The 17500-nt window shown below is 45.8% G+C and overlaps 1 protein-coding gene across 1 annotated transcript in view; it reads left to right on the forward strand.

Moving 5' to 3' along the window:
- LOC128701577 (uncharacterized) overlaps positions 1–17500 on the forward strand; it is a 35515-nt gene that overhangs the window by 5250 nt on the left and 12765 nt on the right. Inside the window, 2 exon segments of the mRNA XM_070101530.1 lie at positions 9461–9490; positions 9525–9556. Coding sequence (XP_069957631.1) covers positions 9461–9490; positions 9525–9556 — 62 coding nt within the window.

Consider the following 17500-nt stretch of genomic DNA (forward strand, 5'->3'; position numbering starts at 1 on the left):
TAAGATGAACATTCAGCTCACAACCAAAAGTTCCAGGGTTAAATTCCCGATTGCGCGAGACATATGGGTAATTGTCTTAAAAGTCTTACACCTGCTGACCCTTCACTTAGCATTAAATGTCCGACATGCATTTGCATACCAGTGGCTTTCTTTTTGTGCCTAGCTATGATTTATTACATGTAAACTACATTATCTTTGTATAGCATAAGGCAAATAAAAATTTAAATTTAAAATAGGCACCTGGGTGCTTAGTTTTATATTTTATTTTTCCCCGGCATCTTATAGGATACCTATAATGCCCGCGAAGGGCTTTGGATGGTCTTCCTTGGATCATAATGATTACCTCCCTTATATCTGAGGCTGCATTACCCCTATAGATTTAGCTCTTCCCCAGTAAAATAATAGTCTGGTAATCGTTTCAATTTCATTTTGCTCATAACTCGAGAACGATTCGTCTAATCGCCTTCAAATTTACAACACTTAGTTTTGATTGCAATAAATTTAATTTAACGAGGGGAGACTTTCTCATTTTTCGGAACTTTCTCACATTTTAGTTGGCTTTCGCACAAATTTTCGTTTATTCCTCAAGAACGCCTTATTCAATCAGCTTCAAATTTTCAACGCCTGTGTAATATATCTTGGGCAAGATTCATGGTACTAGTTGAATTCGTGGGTGCCCTGTGCACAATGCTACATAGACCATTCACCCCCCCCCCAAAAAAAAAAAGTCCCTGTGATCGGTGGATATAGGCTTCTCTGATCGGCTTCTTATATTTAAAAGTTCTTATATTTAATGGAGTATATGGATGACATTTTGCCACTTTTACTCTCGATATGCTATAGTATTATTTTACTTAATTGCATTATTTTGCCTTGATGCTGGTAAGTGGCTTCTGATCCAAGAACTGGACATCTTTTCCTTGCATGGATCGAATTTGAATGTCTATTCCACAGGCGCTATAGGACCCCAACGATTAAAATATAACAAATGTAAACGGCATCAGTTTTCAATGGCTAATGTACCGTATGAAATTATGGAACGTTTCATTTGTTAAGGCTGTGTAGGTACAAATTTTGTTGGATTGTGTACAGTAAAATGCTTTTTCTGGTCAGCTCTAAATTTTTAATGCTGATGTGTTTTCCCTCACAGGAAACAATCCTTTGATGCTAGGTTGTGTAAGTTATCATCAGCCAATTACATTAATCAAATTGGTTTCTGCGAAATCATTGGAGAACGTCTTTTCTAATCAGAAATGAGTCAGTGTTTGTCTTTTGGTTATTAACTTAAATGTTCTTTTATGTTCATTATCAAAGTATGCCGTACTCTGTGTTATTCCAATCGTCTGCATTGAGGCACTAGTTATGGAATGTGGGATACCTCCTTCAGATCCTGCTGCCACTGAAATACTGGTTGAGGTCAGTGTCCCGTCTGGCCTTGAGAATGTATAATAATAATAATATATTTCAGCATGATGCAGTGTTTGTACAAAGGTGAATGACATTTAGGTGTGCATGCAGAAAGCCCCTTAATATGCAGAGCATTTCGAGAGGGAACCTTCCTTCACAACTACCTGTACTCATACCTCTTTCTGCTATATTTTTACGTGTCATCTTGGCCACAGCGTCGTTCTCAGCCATCGTCATGCCGCTGCGCAGGTTATACAGTATACTCTACACCGAGACGTTGTTTTTCATTGTGTATATGCTGACGGCTGACATTATCTCATTTTATCAAACCATTCTTGACCGGTGGTGAGCTGGTGACATGCAACTAAATGAGCATGTGAGTAATCGATAGGCTTTCACCCCAATTAATCAAGCAGCCTCTACACAACTGTTATCAGGTACTCACCTCTGGCATTCCTGTCACTTTATCCTCTTTCTGTCATTTCAGCTTCCATGCAGGCACTTTATGGGTTTAGGCCTTCCCCTTGAATGTAGTAATAATCTAGTCTACTAATGTGACCTGCCAGTCTCCATATACCTGGAGAGGGTTTCGGGGGGTCAGCGCCCCCGCGGCCCGGTCTGTGACCGGCGTTCGCTGTATAGCCCTTGTGGCTTAGCGCTTTTTTATTATAATAATAATGTGACCGGCGTTATGGTAGATAAGGGCCTGATCAACCAGGCTGCTACTGTTGGCCGCACGCAACACGTACGAACCACAGCCCAGCTGGTCAGGTACTGACTTAAGGTGCCTGTCCAGCTCCTTGAAGACAGCCAGGTATCTATTGGTAATCTCCCTTATGTACACTGGGAGGCAGTTGAACAGTCTTGGGCCCCTCACACTTATTGTGTTTTCTCTTATCGTGCTAGTGGCACCACTGCTTTTAATTGGAGGGATGTTGCATCGTCTGCAGTGTCTTTTGCTTTCACTGGGAGTGATTTTCGTGTGCAAGTTCGGTACTAATACCTCTTAAGATTTTCCAAGTGTATATAATCATGTAACTCACCCGCCTGTGTTCTAGGGAGTACAAGTTGAGGTACTTCAAGCGTTCCCAGTAATTGAGGTGTTTTATTGCAATTATGTGTGCCGTGAAGGTTCTCTGTACATTTTCTAGGCCAATTTCACCTGCCTTGAAAGGTGCTGGAGCAAGCCAGGACTCGTGCTTATTGTGGCGGAGAGAGAGAGAGAGAGAGAGAGAGAGAGAGCTAAGCTGGCTCGTCCTGCTTAAGTTTCTACTGTAAACGCTGTCACCTCTGCACTGTTGTAAACTTGGGTAAATTTAAAATACAGGTATCTGAAAGATTTTGTTCTGCTCAAACCCTCAATAGAGGTTCCTTGATGCCGGTGAGGGGCTCTTGTTATAAGAAATCGAACCTGCCTTTACCTTCCTGGTATCAAGCCTATTACCTCAGACCCATTCCATTCCTCGAGCACTGTATAACCCTTACGGGATTAGCGCTTTCCCATGAATATAATAGCTTGGTCTCACAAAGGTTACGTTTGTCTTCTGACTTCACGATAAATCCACATGAGACTGCACTCCACTGGATTTTACCTTTCATACTGATTAGCCGCAGCTATAATTTCTATCCAGGCCTTCCTCAGACACTAGGTTACCTTACCGTATCTTATATTAATTGATATTTCGGGTTTAGCGCTAAAACTGATTATAATAACGTGAAGTTGTATGTTAAGTTGTGAAGTTGTATGTCTGTGGTATTATATATATATCGATAAGCATGTTAATGAGACACATTATGCAGGTTATGGCATTGAGAAGACGTATCGTCCAACAGAGACTTTATTCTCACTTAGAACTGATCAAGTCCTTGGTGGACGAAACGTCTCAACAAAATGCTATAAACCGAATACTGAGTCTTATTAATGTGAAGTTGTTGGTTAAATAATTAACATACAAGAAGTGTAGAGGCAGCATAGTTGACATCAATCAATCAGTGGCCGCTTACTAACATCAAAGTTCATTACTACAGTAAAAAAAAAACCTCGCATTGTCGTTTGTAAAATAATATCTATTGTCCTCGATGTTTTAACAGTTCGCGTGTATCCGCTAAAACAAAACTATATAATAATTGGCTCAGGAGAGCAATTGTTTCACATTGTTTGGAAACCATTTTTATTTTGGAAAACTGACCGCTTTAAACTGTTATGAAAATATACTTCATATTTAACATCTTTTAAAGACGGGAATTATGAAAATTTATTGTACATTTACGCTTTGATGATGATACTACTACTACTACTACTACTACTACTACTACTACTACTACTACTACTACTACTACTACTACTACTACTACTACTACTACTAATTGCTACTAATTTTACCACCAGCCATAATGTCGCTGTCGTCTAATAACTTAATCTGAGTTCATATACTTATACCTTTGATGAGTTTCGAGTTTTTCTAATCTCCCAGAGCCCGGCTTTGGTCCAGGCTCGTCTGGTGCTAGCCTAATAACTTCCCATTCCCTAGGTTCAGTATGACCTTTACGGATTTAGTGCTGACCTCTGAAAGTAATAATTCAGTCGGGACTTGATAATTGTCCAGGACGGAGCGATACATCCTTTAATGATTTATAACCAATTTGTTACGGTATTGTAATGTATTGTTTTTTAAGTAGTTTATTTGTGTGATGTCAGTGTAGAAGAGAGTGAGACAGTAACATGTGTCAGGAAGGAGCCTTATCACACCGGATGATATTATTTTTTTTATTAACACATCGGCCGTTCCCCACAAAGGCAGGGTGATCCGAAAAAAAGAAGAAACACTTTCATTATCCGGTCCATCACTGTCTTGCCAGAGGAGCGCCTACACTACACTGCTAAAACTTCCACACATCAACACCCCTTCTTTAGAGTGCAAACATCGTATTTCCCACCTCCAGGACTCAAGTCCGGCTTGCCAGTACTATACATGTCGTGCCGAATAGGTAAAACTGGTCCATTAGCAAGAACTCATTTAAAATTAAGTCCTTTCAAAAATTTTCTCTCATACTTTTAAAGATATTTTTTTTTCATTTATGTTAATAAAAACATTAGAAAACTTGCCTTATTATAACAAGTGCAATTTACCTTATCCTAATCGAACTAAATACAGTTTAGATAAGTTTACAATAATTTAATAAACAAACACAATGAAATATAATTTTTTCGTAAGGTTCAGAATAATTTTTGCAAGGTTCAAGGCCTGAGCTTGCTACCATCTGCAGCTCATAAGGCTGCCATCCCCACGAGCCCCTTCGAGGCGGGGTAGATGGCAGACTAGAGGCCTAGCTTCTCCCTACGAGCCCCGTGAGGGCGGGGAATGTGGCTAGGCCTGGGGACACTTGGTCCCAAAGATGAGGAGGTACTTGTCCCTCCTCCCATGGGAGACTTAAGTCTCGAAACACTCCCCAGATAGGGAGCCAAGGCCGGGTCACCACTACTTGGAAAAGACCCGGGCCTGGAGAATACCGGCGAATAAAAAAAAAAAAATAAAAAAAAATAATTTTTGCGAAATCATTGCATACACAAATTTTTGTTGCCTTATTCGGCAAGAAGGGTGTTGTTATTTAAGCCAAAATCCCAAGTTTTACTTTACGTATTCGGCACGACATATATATAGATATATATACAAAATTATTGTTTTTCTTTTTATATACCGCAAACGAGAAAGATACATGATAATATATACCTGGAAAATCCTTGAGGGACTAGTCCCAAATTTACATACGAAAAATCACTCCCTACGAAAGCAAAAGATTGGGCAAGCGGTGCAACATCCCCCAGTGAAAAGCAGGGGCGTCACAAGTACGCTAAGAGACAACACAGTAAGTGTCAGGGGCCCAAGACTAACTGCCTCCCAGCATACATAAAGGGATTACTAATAGACCCCTGGCTATTTTCAAGACGGCGGTGGACTGGTACCTAAAGTCAGTACCCGGCCACCCGGGCTGTGGTTCGTATGTCTGCGTGCGGGCAGCAGTAACAGCCTGGTTGTTCATGCCCTGATCCACCATGAGACCTGATCACAGACCGGGCCACAGGGGCGTTGACCCGTGAAACCCTCTCCAGGTATCTCGCACTAGTGTAGAGTGTTCTCCCCCCCCCCCCTATCCACGACAGAAAACAAGGAAATATATCCACCATCATTCATTCAACAGAAATACGCACATTTAAATATTCAAATAACCCTCTGAAATGCAATATCCCCCACTGTTATTTCAGGGTGGAGCCTCTGTGCAATACTTCCCACCTTCAAAATGGCTTTCTGTTTTTTACAAAACTGGATCACATTCAGTAATACACCTGGAAAGCTCCTGGATACGTATTTAGGCTGTGTAGATGCAAATTTGTTAATTTATTAAGACAGTTAATAAGCTTGGAATTATTGGATTCTGTGCGATAACTGGAGAAAGCATTACCTGGTCTCTTATTTATTTTGTTTTAGCATTGGTATTTTTTTTAATAAAGTAATTCTTATTCTTGTAGTTTGAGGCCTGGTATGAGACCTGGCGGCGGGGACAATGATTTCCTTGACCAATAACTATTTCAAGGATCAAGGTTTTTATTGATGCTTCGAAAAGTAGATGGATGTGGATTTTTCTGTGATACTTCCTCTCAAGGTAAATAGATGATTTGCGCTCCCCTTTGGATGGAACTTAAATGCCTCATATTTCTCAGGCACTAAATGACCCCTACGACTTTATTCCTTCCCCCTGATTACACCACCCAGATGTGTGTGATTACACAACCCAGGGCAACACAGATTTAGAGCAGGTCGCTCCTGCCTGTCCCAGCTACTGGACCACTATGACAGGGTCCTGGATGCTATAGAGGCTAAACAAAATGCAGATGTAGTATACACAGACTTTCAAAAGCTTTCGACAAGTGTGACCATGGTGTAATAGCGCACAAAATGCGTGGTAAAGGAATAACAGGAAAAGTTGGTAGATGGATCTATAACTTCCTAACAAATAGAACACAAAGAGTAATAGTAGAGTAAAGTCCGAGGCAGCTACGGTGAAAAGCTCTGTTCTAGAAGGCACAGTACTCGCTCCCATCCTATTCCTCAACCTCATATCTGACATAGACAGAAATGTAAGCCATGGCTTTGTGTCTTCCTTTGCGGATGACACCAGAATTGCCATGACAGTGTCCTCCATCGAAGACACCGCAAGACTCCAAGCGGACATCAACCAAATCTTCAGTTGGGCCACTCAAAACAATATGAAGTTCAATGAAGAGAAATTTCAATCACTCCGATATGGATAACTTAAGGGAATTAAAACTGTATCAGTGTATACAACAAATTTTAACTGTACAATAGAGCGAAAAAGTAGTGTAAAGGACCTGGGAGTGATAATGTCACAGGATCTCGCCTTCAAAGACTACAACGATGTATCTACCGCATCTGCTAGAAAAATGATAGGATGGGTAATGAAAACCTTCAAAACTAGGAACGCCAAGCTCATGATGATTCTCTTTAAATCGCATGTTCTCTCTAGGCTAGAATACTGCTGCATACTAACCGCCCCCTTCAAGGTAGGCGAAATTACTGACCTGGAGAGTGTACCGAGAACTTTCACGGCACACATAAGTACGATAAGGCATCTAAATTACTGGGAACAGTTGAGGGCCCTTGATTTGTATTCCCTGGAACACAGAAGAGAGAGATACATGATAATATACACTTGGAATATCCTAGAGGGATTAGTACCAAACTTGCACACGAAAATCATTCCCTATGAAAGGAAAAGAATCGGCAGGAGATGCAACATTCCCCTAATGAAAAGGAGGGGTGCCACGAGTACACTGAGGGAGAACACAATAAGTGTCAGGGGCCTAAGACTGTTCAGCTGCCTCCCAGCATACATAAGGGGGATTACTAATAGACCCCTGGCTGTCTTCAAGAAGGCACTGGACAGGCACCTAAAGTCAGTACCTGACCAACCGGGCTGTGGTCCGTACGTCAGTTTGCGCGCGGCCAGCAGTAACAGCCTGGTTAATCAGACCCTGATCCACCATGAGGCCTGGTCTCAGACGGAGCCGCGGGGGCGGTGACCCCCGAAACCCTCTCCAGGTAAACATAGGGGGAATGAAATTTATGACGACGTCTCGGTCCGACTTGCACCATTAACTAGAGAGACAAGTGCGAAGGGAAGAGAGCCAATATATATACGAGAGGGACGCGGGCGGGGCAGGGAGAACGAGAGGAGGTAGTAGTATAAGGGTAGTAGCAGTGGTAGAGGTAGTAGTAAGTAGTGCATTAGTGGCAGAGATGGTAATAAGAAGGTGGTAGTAGTAGTAGTGACAAGATTCAGAGTATAGTATTAGCGAAGCAATATTTGTTGCAGTAGTGAAGGTACAGTCAGTCTAAGGACAAGAGAACTGTGAACTGAAGCGAGGTTGTAAGTACATGGAGTTATGCTGGTGCTCGCCGAGGTTTGTCTGGCTCCTGGGTAATGAGTGGGCAGATACGATGGCAAAAAAAAGCTATTGTATCATGTGCTCTCAACAACAGACCTTTGTCTTGAAACCTAAGTTTTTTTCTTCGCTAATGTCAGGATTGTGCAATTTGGAACCAGGTTTTTGTCTTAATGACTTTCTGGGAGCGCGTAAAAGGTAAAAAAAAAAAATCCTTATTGGGTTAATCCAGAAGATGTAACTCAGGATGACAGTGTGGCTTATTTTCATCGAGGTTATTTAGTGATGAAGATTCGGCCCACAAACAGTCAACTAATATTCCTCTGTCTATTACTAGTTGAACAGACAACGTTATTATTGCATTTAGAGGGAAGCGCTAAACACGTAAGGATCATACAAAGCAGGGGAAAATAGGAGGCAATCAGGTTAAATCCAAAGAAAGGAAAGACAGATCCAGTTCTTTGCATAAAAAAACTCAAGGAATCTCGGTGGACAGTAACAGAGGTAGCACGAGTCTCTGCCAGTCATCTCGCCACCACCAGGGCTTGAACCCAGATAATTCACATGCGAACCGAACGCGCTACCCATGAGCTACGTAAGAGAAAAAAAAGTGATTTATAATAATGAATTTTACACACACCCTGAATCTAAACAGGACAAAACGTGAGTGTTCGGCTATCTTTATCTTACAGATCATTAAGGATAAGCTTGAGGATTAGAAATATGCATCTCGGACATTACTGTCAATATTTGCGGCTCTACAGACGTTGAGAAATGATCTGGTGATACCGACAAGATGTGGAAAAAGATACTTATGTACACTTCAGGACAATTATTAACGGAAATCTTTCGCCACGAGGGACTTCTTCAGTCTTAATACAGAGAAAACTAAGAAAACGAGTATATATAGTGGAAGAAGTGAGGTGAAATGTTGCGTGGGAAGCACTAGTAGTGGTAGTAGTAGTATTAGTGGAGTAGTAGTGGTACAAAAATGGATTTTATTATTAGGGGGGCAGTAGAGAGAGTAGGGGGGTATGTGCCGAGTGGTGAGAATTTTGGGTTTTTAAAAAGTCCAAACTCTACATAAGCTTTTTTTACAGACCCTCTGACTGTCTAGCTTGCAGAGGTAAAATTTTCTCCTGGTCCCCTGTGTGCCGTTGTAATGGGAGAATTTTGACATCTATCACCGAGGTGCATTTCGGGAAAACCAGAAGGTGTTGTCGGTTTGTTTCCCTTTATGGGATTTTAAACGAGGCGCTGTGTTTTAATTTAGTGTGATTTATTGTATTTATTGTTTTATTGTTGTAGTGTGAGAGGCTTTCATAATGCTTTTAATGTGTAATGTGATGGAATTTATGTCCTTTTTTGTACAGAGGTTGTATAGGGTGGTTGAGGCTTATCTAAAGATTGTTATAAATAAAAGCCTGAAGGAAGGGGTATATAAATGTGTATATAAATCTTTATACTTTTTACTGCATTCCAAATAGGGAAAAAGTGTGTAGAGAGGAAAGTATGTAACTGTGTGCTGTGTTTACAGAGGTCTGGTGTTACTGTTCACGGAGGTAGGTAACTGTGTGCTGTGTATTACAGAGGTCTGGTGTTCCTGTGTCAGGCTTGTGAGCACTTCAGTTTAAGACCGCTCCCACCTCCTCAGCTCAGGATTACTGGCCTTCGGTCACGACCACGGTTTTGTGTCTCACTCCACTTACCCCATTACTAACTTCAAGTAGATGTATTTCTTATCCCACACCCATCATTGATACATGGGTTTCTCCACCCCCCACCCTGACTTCAGCACTTCTTTAAAGCGGGTTTCCCTCTATGGTGACATTTTGACAGCCTGAATTGCCCTAGAACCCAGAGCCCATTTTTCCCCCTTTAATAATAAAGATTCCCTTTTTCCCTCAAAATTTCCTGTGACTTATATCGGATGTTTTTAGGAGGAATTGTGGTCTTGATGTGTAAAAGGTCAATAATTTTGTTCACGATGATTTATGCATTATGTCCATAAATTAATTTTAATAGTAGCAATTTAGTGAAGACAGTATAAAAAATGTAGTATTAAATTTTTATATATGTAAGAGAGAGAGAGAGAGAGAGAGAGAGAGAGTGAGAGTATCGATTAATTGATTAAAATGTTATAAGCAAACGGGTGCACTGCATAATGGATGCAACAGCAGCCCTGTTCACAGAGGGCGGGTGAAATTTGTAAACTTGTTCCTGGGTGTGAAGGTGAAGCTTGTTATTTACAAGGTAATTGATCAGCAGTGACGCTGCTGATAGTGAATAAAGTAAAATGAAAGTGAAAGTTAAGACACATGTGCAACATCTGGATATCTTTATTGTAGACGTTTCGCCATCCAGTGGCTTTATCAATACAGATTCTAGGACATAATAGGAAGACAGTAGAACTATATACAAAAGATGAGGTAATCAGTCCCTCGGCCTTGGAGTTCGTGTTCACAGCATCGTGGTGGAGGAGAATCTGAAGCAAAGGCAAGAAGACTGGCGTTTATATAGGCGTCAGTGGAAGGGACGGGCAGCAGACGAGGGCAGTCACTGGTAGGCGGGATTCCCCAGTGGAAGTAGGTCCTTCCCAAAGAGATGGGTTAGTGCCGCAGCCGTGAAGAAAGTCTTGTAGATGTCCTCTGAACCAAGATTCCATGATGTTGCAGGTCTGACAAGTTGTGCAAGAAAGGTATAAAATACCGACAATATGAAAGTTAAGACACATGTGCAACATCTGGATATCTTTATTGTAGTAGACGTTTCGCCATCCAGTGGCTTTATCAATACAGAATCTGTATTGATAAAGCCACTGGATGGCGAAACGTCTACAATAAAGATATCCAGATGTTGCACATGTGTCTTAACTTTCATATTGTCGGTATTTTATACCTTTCTTGCATAAAATAAAAGTGTTACAGTGAAGAGAAAATAAGATCTGGACACACTTGCTGTATACACTCTACCCTTCAAGGAACATAAGAAAGGAGGAACAATGCAGCAGAGAAATGGTCTGGTGAAACCGACAAGGTGTGGAAAAAGGACACTTATGTACAGGTCAGGACATTTATTAAAGGAAACGTTTCACCACGAGTGACTGTATTAGGACTGAAGAAGCCACTCTGTGATGTAGAAGGGCGAAACCCTCTCCAGGTATACTCCAGGTATTGGATGACGTAGTCTTCACCTCTCTTACCTTCAGTATGTCTCCATGCAGAGGCATCTGTCTCAGATTCATGGAGACTGTTGGATGGAATACCATCTTTCTAGGCTGAGGCACTGATCTTATCATATTACTTCTTCACTCTGTAATATTATTAATAAAACCACTGATTACTTGAAACGTTGTCATAGAGATACCTAAGTGTTGCACATGTTCTCTATAACCATTGGGGGTCTTTGCTCCTCTCCATACAATGATACCACAGTCGACTAACACTCGGGTACCTGTTTACTGCTAGGTGAACAGGGCCAGCAGCTGTAATAAAATACAACTATAAAACATTCAATAGGTACACTACCTGGCGCTGTCTATCACCTACTTTCTTCCCCATAAATCGCAACCAACAGAAAATCGGAAAGTGTAAATTTTCTGCTAGTCTCATGCTGGACTGCATGCGGCTGGCACCAACAGCCTGGTTGATCAAGTCATGAACCAGCCTGGTCCGGGATCGGGCCGCCGGGGTAGCAACCCCCGGAATAGTCTTCAAGTAACGGTATGGGGGTGTAGATGGATGGTTCAGAGAACCGACATGTTGATAAATTAGACACATGTGCAACTCTTGGGTATCTTTATTGAGGAAACGTTTCGCCACACAGTGGCTTCATCAGTCCATACGTAGGAGAAACTTGAAGAACAGGAGGAGAATGAGGTAATCAGTCCCTCAACCTTGAGTCGATGTGTTCAGTCCATCAATCTAGAGTAGAATACGGCATATGAGCGGAGAAGCAGCTTATAAACCGTATGGCAGGAGAGGTGTAGCCATACGGTTTATAAGCTGCTGCTCCGCTCATATGCCGTATTCTACTCTAGATTGATGGACTGAACACATCGACTCAAGGTTGAGGGACTGATTACCTCATTCTCCTCCTGTTCTTCAAGTTTCTCCTATGTATGGACTGATGAAGCCACTGTGTGGCGAAACGTTTTCCTCAATAAAGATACCCAAGAGTTGCACATGTGTCTAATTTATCGGTATGGGGGTGCATATTAAAGATATTAAAATAACAAGTAACATCTCCACCTGCCTCAGGATGAACCCGGGTCCTTGGCACGAGCTTAAGGGTTCAAGCGCAGAACCCAGACCCACTTTCATGTCTTGGTTCATTAGCATGTCTGTAGCCTCTTTTGTGAGCAGTAACAAGTGTCATTGTGTCCGGTCTAAGACACACTTCCGACCCTGCTGCTCTTGTGGATGCTGCTGGCGGGGAAGGGAGCGACAGTGGCATGATAATAAGTAGAGAGAACTAGTGAGAGCTAATAAAAATGAGTCAAACTCTGCCACTTCCTGGCCTAGATGAAATTAAAGAGGTCATAAAAGAATAGCTGACGAGTCTTTAAGCTGGCACCAAAGCCTGCACCAACAATTTCATGAACCTTAACTATAAGAGATGATAATTGGATAGGGTTTCGGGGTTCAACGCCTCCGCGGCCCGGTCTGTGACCAGGCCTCATGGTGGCTTAGGGCCTGATCAACAAGGCTGTTACTGTTGGCCGCACGCAATCCTACGTACGAATCACAGCGGGGCTGGTCAGGTACTGACCAGCCGAGTGTAGAAATATAGAATATTATTGCAGTCATGGGGTTAGACAGCACCTAGGGCAAGGGAGGTAATCAGGTGTGATTCAAGGAAGGAGAGGAAAAATCAGAATCCTTGGACCAAAAGCCATTCACCAGCAGGCAGGCACTGTTGGAAGGTAGGAACTGGGGTTTGAGATTCCCCTTCCCGGTCTTTGGCCCAGCACCAAGTTGTCTACTTTATCTGCGACACCCATTGTGGCCTAGTGCTTGCTGCCAGGCTGACTGCTGTGTTACTGCCGCCAGGCTGTGACTGCTGCGTTACTGCCGACCACTGCCGCCTGACTGCTGTGTTACTGCCGCCAGGCTGACTGCTGTGTTACTGCCGTCAGGCTGACTGCCGTGTTACTGCCGCCAGGCTGACTGCTGTGTTTACTGCCGCCAGGGCTGACTGCTGTGTTACTGCCGCCAGGCTGACTGCTGTGTTACTGCCGTCAGGCTGACTGCCGTGTTACTGCCGCCAGGCTGACTGCTGTGTTATTGCCGCCAGGCTGACTGCTGTGTTACTGCCGCCAGGCTGACTGCTGTGTTACTGCCGCCAGGTTGACTGTTGTGTTACTGCTGCCAGGCTGACTGCTGTGTTACTGCCGCCAGGCTGACTGCTGTGTTACTGCCGCCAGGCTGATTGCTGTGTTACTGCCGCCAGGCTGACTGCTGTGTTACTGCCGCCAGGCTGACTGCTGTGTTACTGCCGCCAGGCTGACTGCTGTGTTACTGCCGCCAGGCTGACTGCTGTGTCACTGCCGCCAGGCTGACTGCTGTGTCCAGGCCGACTGCTGTGTTAGTGCCGCCAGGCTGATTGCTGTGTTACTACCGCCAGGCCGACTGCTGTGTTAGTGCCGCCAGGCTGACTGTTACTACCGCCAGGCTGACTGCTGTGTTACTGCTGCCAGGCTGACTGCTGTGTTACTGCCGCCAGGCTGACTGCTGTGTTACTGCCGCCAGGCTGATTGCTGTCTTACGGCTGACTGCTGTGTTAGTGCCGCCAGGTTGACTGCTGTGTTACGGCTGACTGCTGTGTTAGTGCCGCCAGGCTGACTGCTGTGTTACTGCCGCCAGGCTGACTGCTGTGTTACGGCTGACTGCTGTGTTACTGCCGCCAGGCTGACTGCTGTGTTACGGCTGACTGCTGTGTTACTGCCGCCAGGCTGAGTGCTGTGTTACTGCCGCCGGCTGACTGCTGTGTTACTGTCGCCAGGCTGACTGCTGTGTTACTGCCGCCAGGCTGACTGCTGTGTTACTGCCGCCAGGCTGACTGCTGTGTTACTGCCGCCAGGCGGACTGCTGTGTTACTGCCGCCAGGCTGACTGCTGTGTTACGGCTGACTGCTGTGTTAGTGCCGCCAGGCTGACTGCTGTGTTACTGCCGCCAGGCCGACTGCTGTGTTAGTGCCGCCAGGCTGATTGCTGTGTTACTACCGCCAGGCTGACTGCTGTGTTACTGCTGCCAGACTGACTGTTGTGTTACTGCCGCCAGGCTGACTGCTGTGTTACTGCCGCCAGGCTGACTGCTGTGTTACTGCCGCCAGGCTGATTGCTGTCTTACGGCTGACTGCTGTGTTAGTGCCGCCTGGTTGACTGCTGTGTTACGGCTGACTGCTGTGTTAGTGCCGCCAGGCTGACTGCTGTGTTACTGCCGCCAGGCTGACTGCTGTGTTACGGCTGACTGCTGTGTTACTGCCGCCAGGCTGACTGCTGTGTTACGGCTGACTGCTGTGTTACTGCCGCCAGGCTGACTGCTGTGTTACTGCCGCCAGGCTGACTGCTGTGTTACTGTCGCCAGGCTGACTGCTGTGTTACTGCCGCCAGGCTGACTGCTGTGTTACTGCCGCCAGGCTGACTGCTGTGTTACTGCAGCCAGGCGGACTGCTGTGTTACTGCCGCCAGGCTGACTGCTGTGTTACTGCCGCCAGATTGACTGCTGTGTTACTGCCGCCAGGCTGACTGCTGTGTTACTGCCGCCAGGCTGACTGCTGTGTTACTACCGCCAGGCTGACTGCTGTGTTACTGCCGCCAGGCTGACTGCTGTGTTACTGCCGCCAGGCTGACTGCTGTGTTACTGCCGCCAGGCTGACTGCTGTGTTACTGCCGCCAGGCTGACTGCTGTGTTACTGCCGCCAGGCTGACTGCTGTGTTACTGCCGCCAGGCGGACTGCTGTGTTACTGCCGCCAGGCTGACTGCTGTGTTACTGCCGCCAGGCTGACTGCTGTGTTACTGCCGCCAGATTGACTGCTGTGTTACTGCCGCCAGGCTGACTGCTGTGTTACTGCCGCCAGGCTGACTGCTGTGTTACTGCCGCCACACTGACTGCTGTGTTACTACCGCCAGGCTGACTGCTGTGTTACTACCGCCAGGCTGATTGCTGTGTTACTGCCGCCAGGCTGACTGCTGTGTTACTGCTGATTGCTGTGTTACTGCTGACTGCTGTGTTACTGCCGCCAGACTGACTGCTGTGTTACTGCTGGCTGCTGTGTTACTGCTCCAGTGCTGACTGGTGTGTTACTGCCGCCAGGCTAAGTGCTGTGTTACTGGTAATTGCTGTGTTGCTGCTGACTGTTGTGTTACTGCCGCTAGGCTGGCTATTGTATTACTGCCGCCAGGCTGACTGTGTTACTGCCGCCAGGCTGATTGCTGTGTTACTGCTGACTGCTGTGTTACTGCCGCCGGGCTGACTGCTGTATTACTGCCGCCAGGCTGCTGTGTTACGGCTGACTGCTGTGTTAGTGCCGCCAGGCTGACTGCTGTGTTAATGCCGCCAGGCTGACTGCTGTGTTATTGCCGCCAGGCTGATTGCTGTGTTACTGCAGACTGTAGTGTTAATGCCGCCAGGCTGACTGTTGTGTTACTGCCGCCAGGCTGACTGCTGTGTTACTGTCGCCAGGCTATTCTGTTACTGCCGCCAGGCTGACTGCTGTGTTACTGCCGCCAGGCCGACTGTTATGTTACTGCCGCCAGGCTGACTTGTGTTACTGCCGCTAGGCTGACTGTTGTGTTACTGCCGCCAGGCTGACTGCTGTGTTACTGTCGCCAGCTATTCTGCTGACTACTGCTGTGTTACTGCCGCCAGGCTGACTTGTGTTACTGCCGCTAGGCTGACTGTTGTGTTACTGCCGCCAGGCTGACTGCTGTGTTACTGCTGACTGCTGTGTTACTGCCGCCGGGCTGACTGCTGTGTTACTGCCGCCAGGCTGCTGTGTTACGGCTGACTGCTGTGTTAGTGCCGCCAGGCTGACTGCTGTGTTACTGCCGCCAGGCTGACTGCTGTGTTAATGCCGCCAGGCTGACTGCTGTGTTATTGCGGCCAGGCTGATTGCTGTGTTACTGCAGACTGTAGTGTTAATGCCGCCAGGCTGACTGTTGTGTTACTGCCGCCAGGCTGACTGCTGTGTTACTGTCGCCAGGCTATTCTGTTACTGCCGCCAGGCTGACTGCTGTGTTACTGCCGCCAGGCTGACTGCTGTGTTACTGCCGCCAGGGCTGACTGTTGTGTTACTGCCGCTAGGCTGACTGCTGTTTTACTGTCGCCAGGCTGACTATTCTATTACTGCCGCCAGGCTGACTGTTGTGTTACTGCCGCCAGGCTGACTGCTGTGTTACTGTCGCCAGCCTGACTATTCTGTTACTGCCGCCAGGCTGACTGCTGTGTTACTGCCGCCAGGCTGACTGTTGTGTTACTGCCGCCAGGCTGACTGTTGTGTTACTGCCGCCAGGCTGACTGCTGTATTACTGCCGCCAGGCTGACTGCTGTGTTACTGCCGCCAGGCTGATTGGTGTGTTACGGCTGACTGCGGTCACCACCAGGCTGACCACGGTGTTATTACCACCAGGCTGACTACGGTGTTGTTACCACCAGGCTGACTACGGTGTTATTACCACCAGGCTGACTACGGTGTTATTACCACCAGGCTGACTACAGTGTTATTACCACCAGGCTGACTACGGTGTTATTACCACCAGGCTGACTACAGTGTTATTACCACCAGGCTGACTACAGTGTTATTACCACCAGGCTGACTACAGTGTTATTACCACCAGGCTGACTACTGTGTTATTACCACCAGGCTGACTACGGTGTTATTACCACCAGGCTGACTACGGTGTTATTACCACCAGGCTGACTACGGTGTTATTACCACCAGGCTGACTACAATGTTATTACCACCAGGCTGACTACGGTGTTATTACCACCAGGCTGACTACAGTGTTATTACCACCAGGCTGACTACTGTGTTATTACCACCAGGCTGACTACAGTGTTATTACCACCAGGCTGACTACAGTGTTATTACCACCAGGCTGACTACAGTGTTATTACCACCTGGCTGACTACGGTGTTATTACCACCAGGCTGACTACGGTGTTACCACCAGGCTGACTACAGTGTTATTACCACCCGGCTGACTACGGTGTTATTACCACCAGGCTGACTATGGTGTTATTACCACCAGGCTGACTACGGTGTTATTACCACCAGGCTGACTACAATGTTATTACCACCAGGCTGACTACGTATCATGTGGGAGTTCGATACGTGGATTAGGGTAGAAATACTCACGTAGGCTGTTATACGTGTAATTACTGTTATGTGGACAGAGCCCTTGCCAGCCGTGCCTATCTCCTTGCTTCCACTCGTAACACTGGCTAGGCGGCTGGCCAGTACCCCGCAGTGGGTGTTTTGAAATAGTGTCAGCTCAGCACAATATGAAGACGTGACTCAAGACGGTTGGTCTCAACGGACACTGGTTACTGGTAATGGTACTATTACTACTACTGAGATTACTGGTAACTGGTTACTACGTTACTACTACTGAGATACGGTGTTATT

The sequence above is a fragment of the Cherax quadricarinatus genome, chromosome 78, assembly GCF_038502225.1.
Source record: "Cherax quadricarinatus isolate ZL_2023a chromosome 78, ASM3850222v1, whole genome shotgun sequence".
NCBI classification, from domain to species: Eukaryota; Metazoa; Arthropoda; class Malacostraca; order Decapoda; family Parastacidae; genus Cherax; species Cherax quadricarinatus.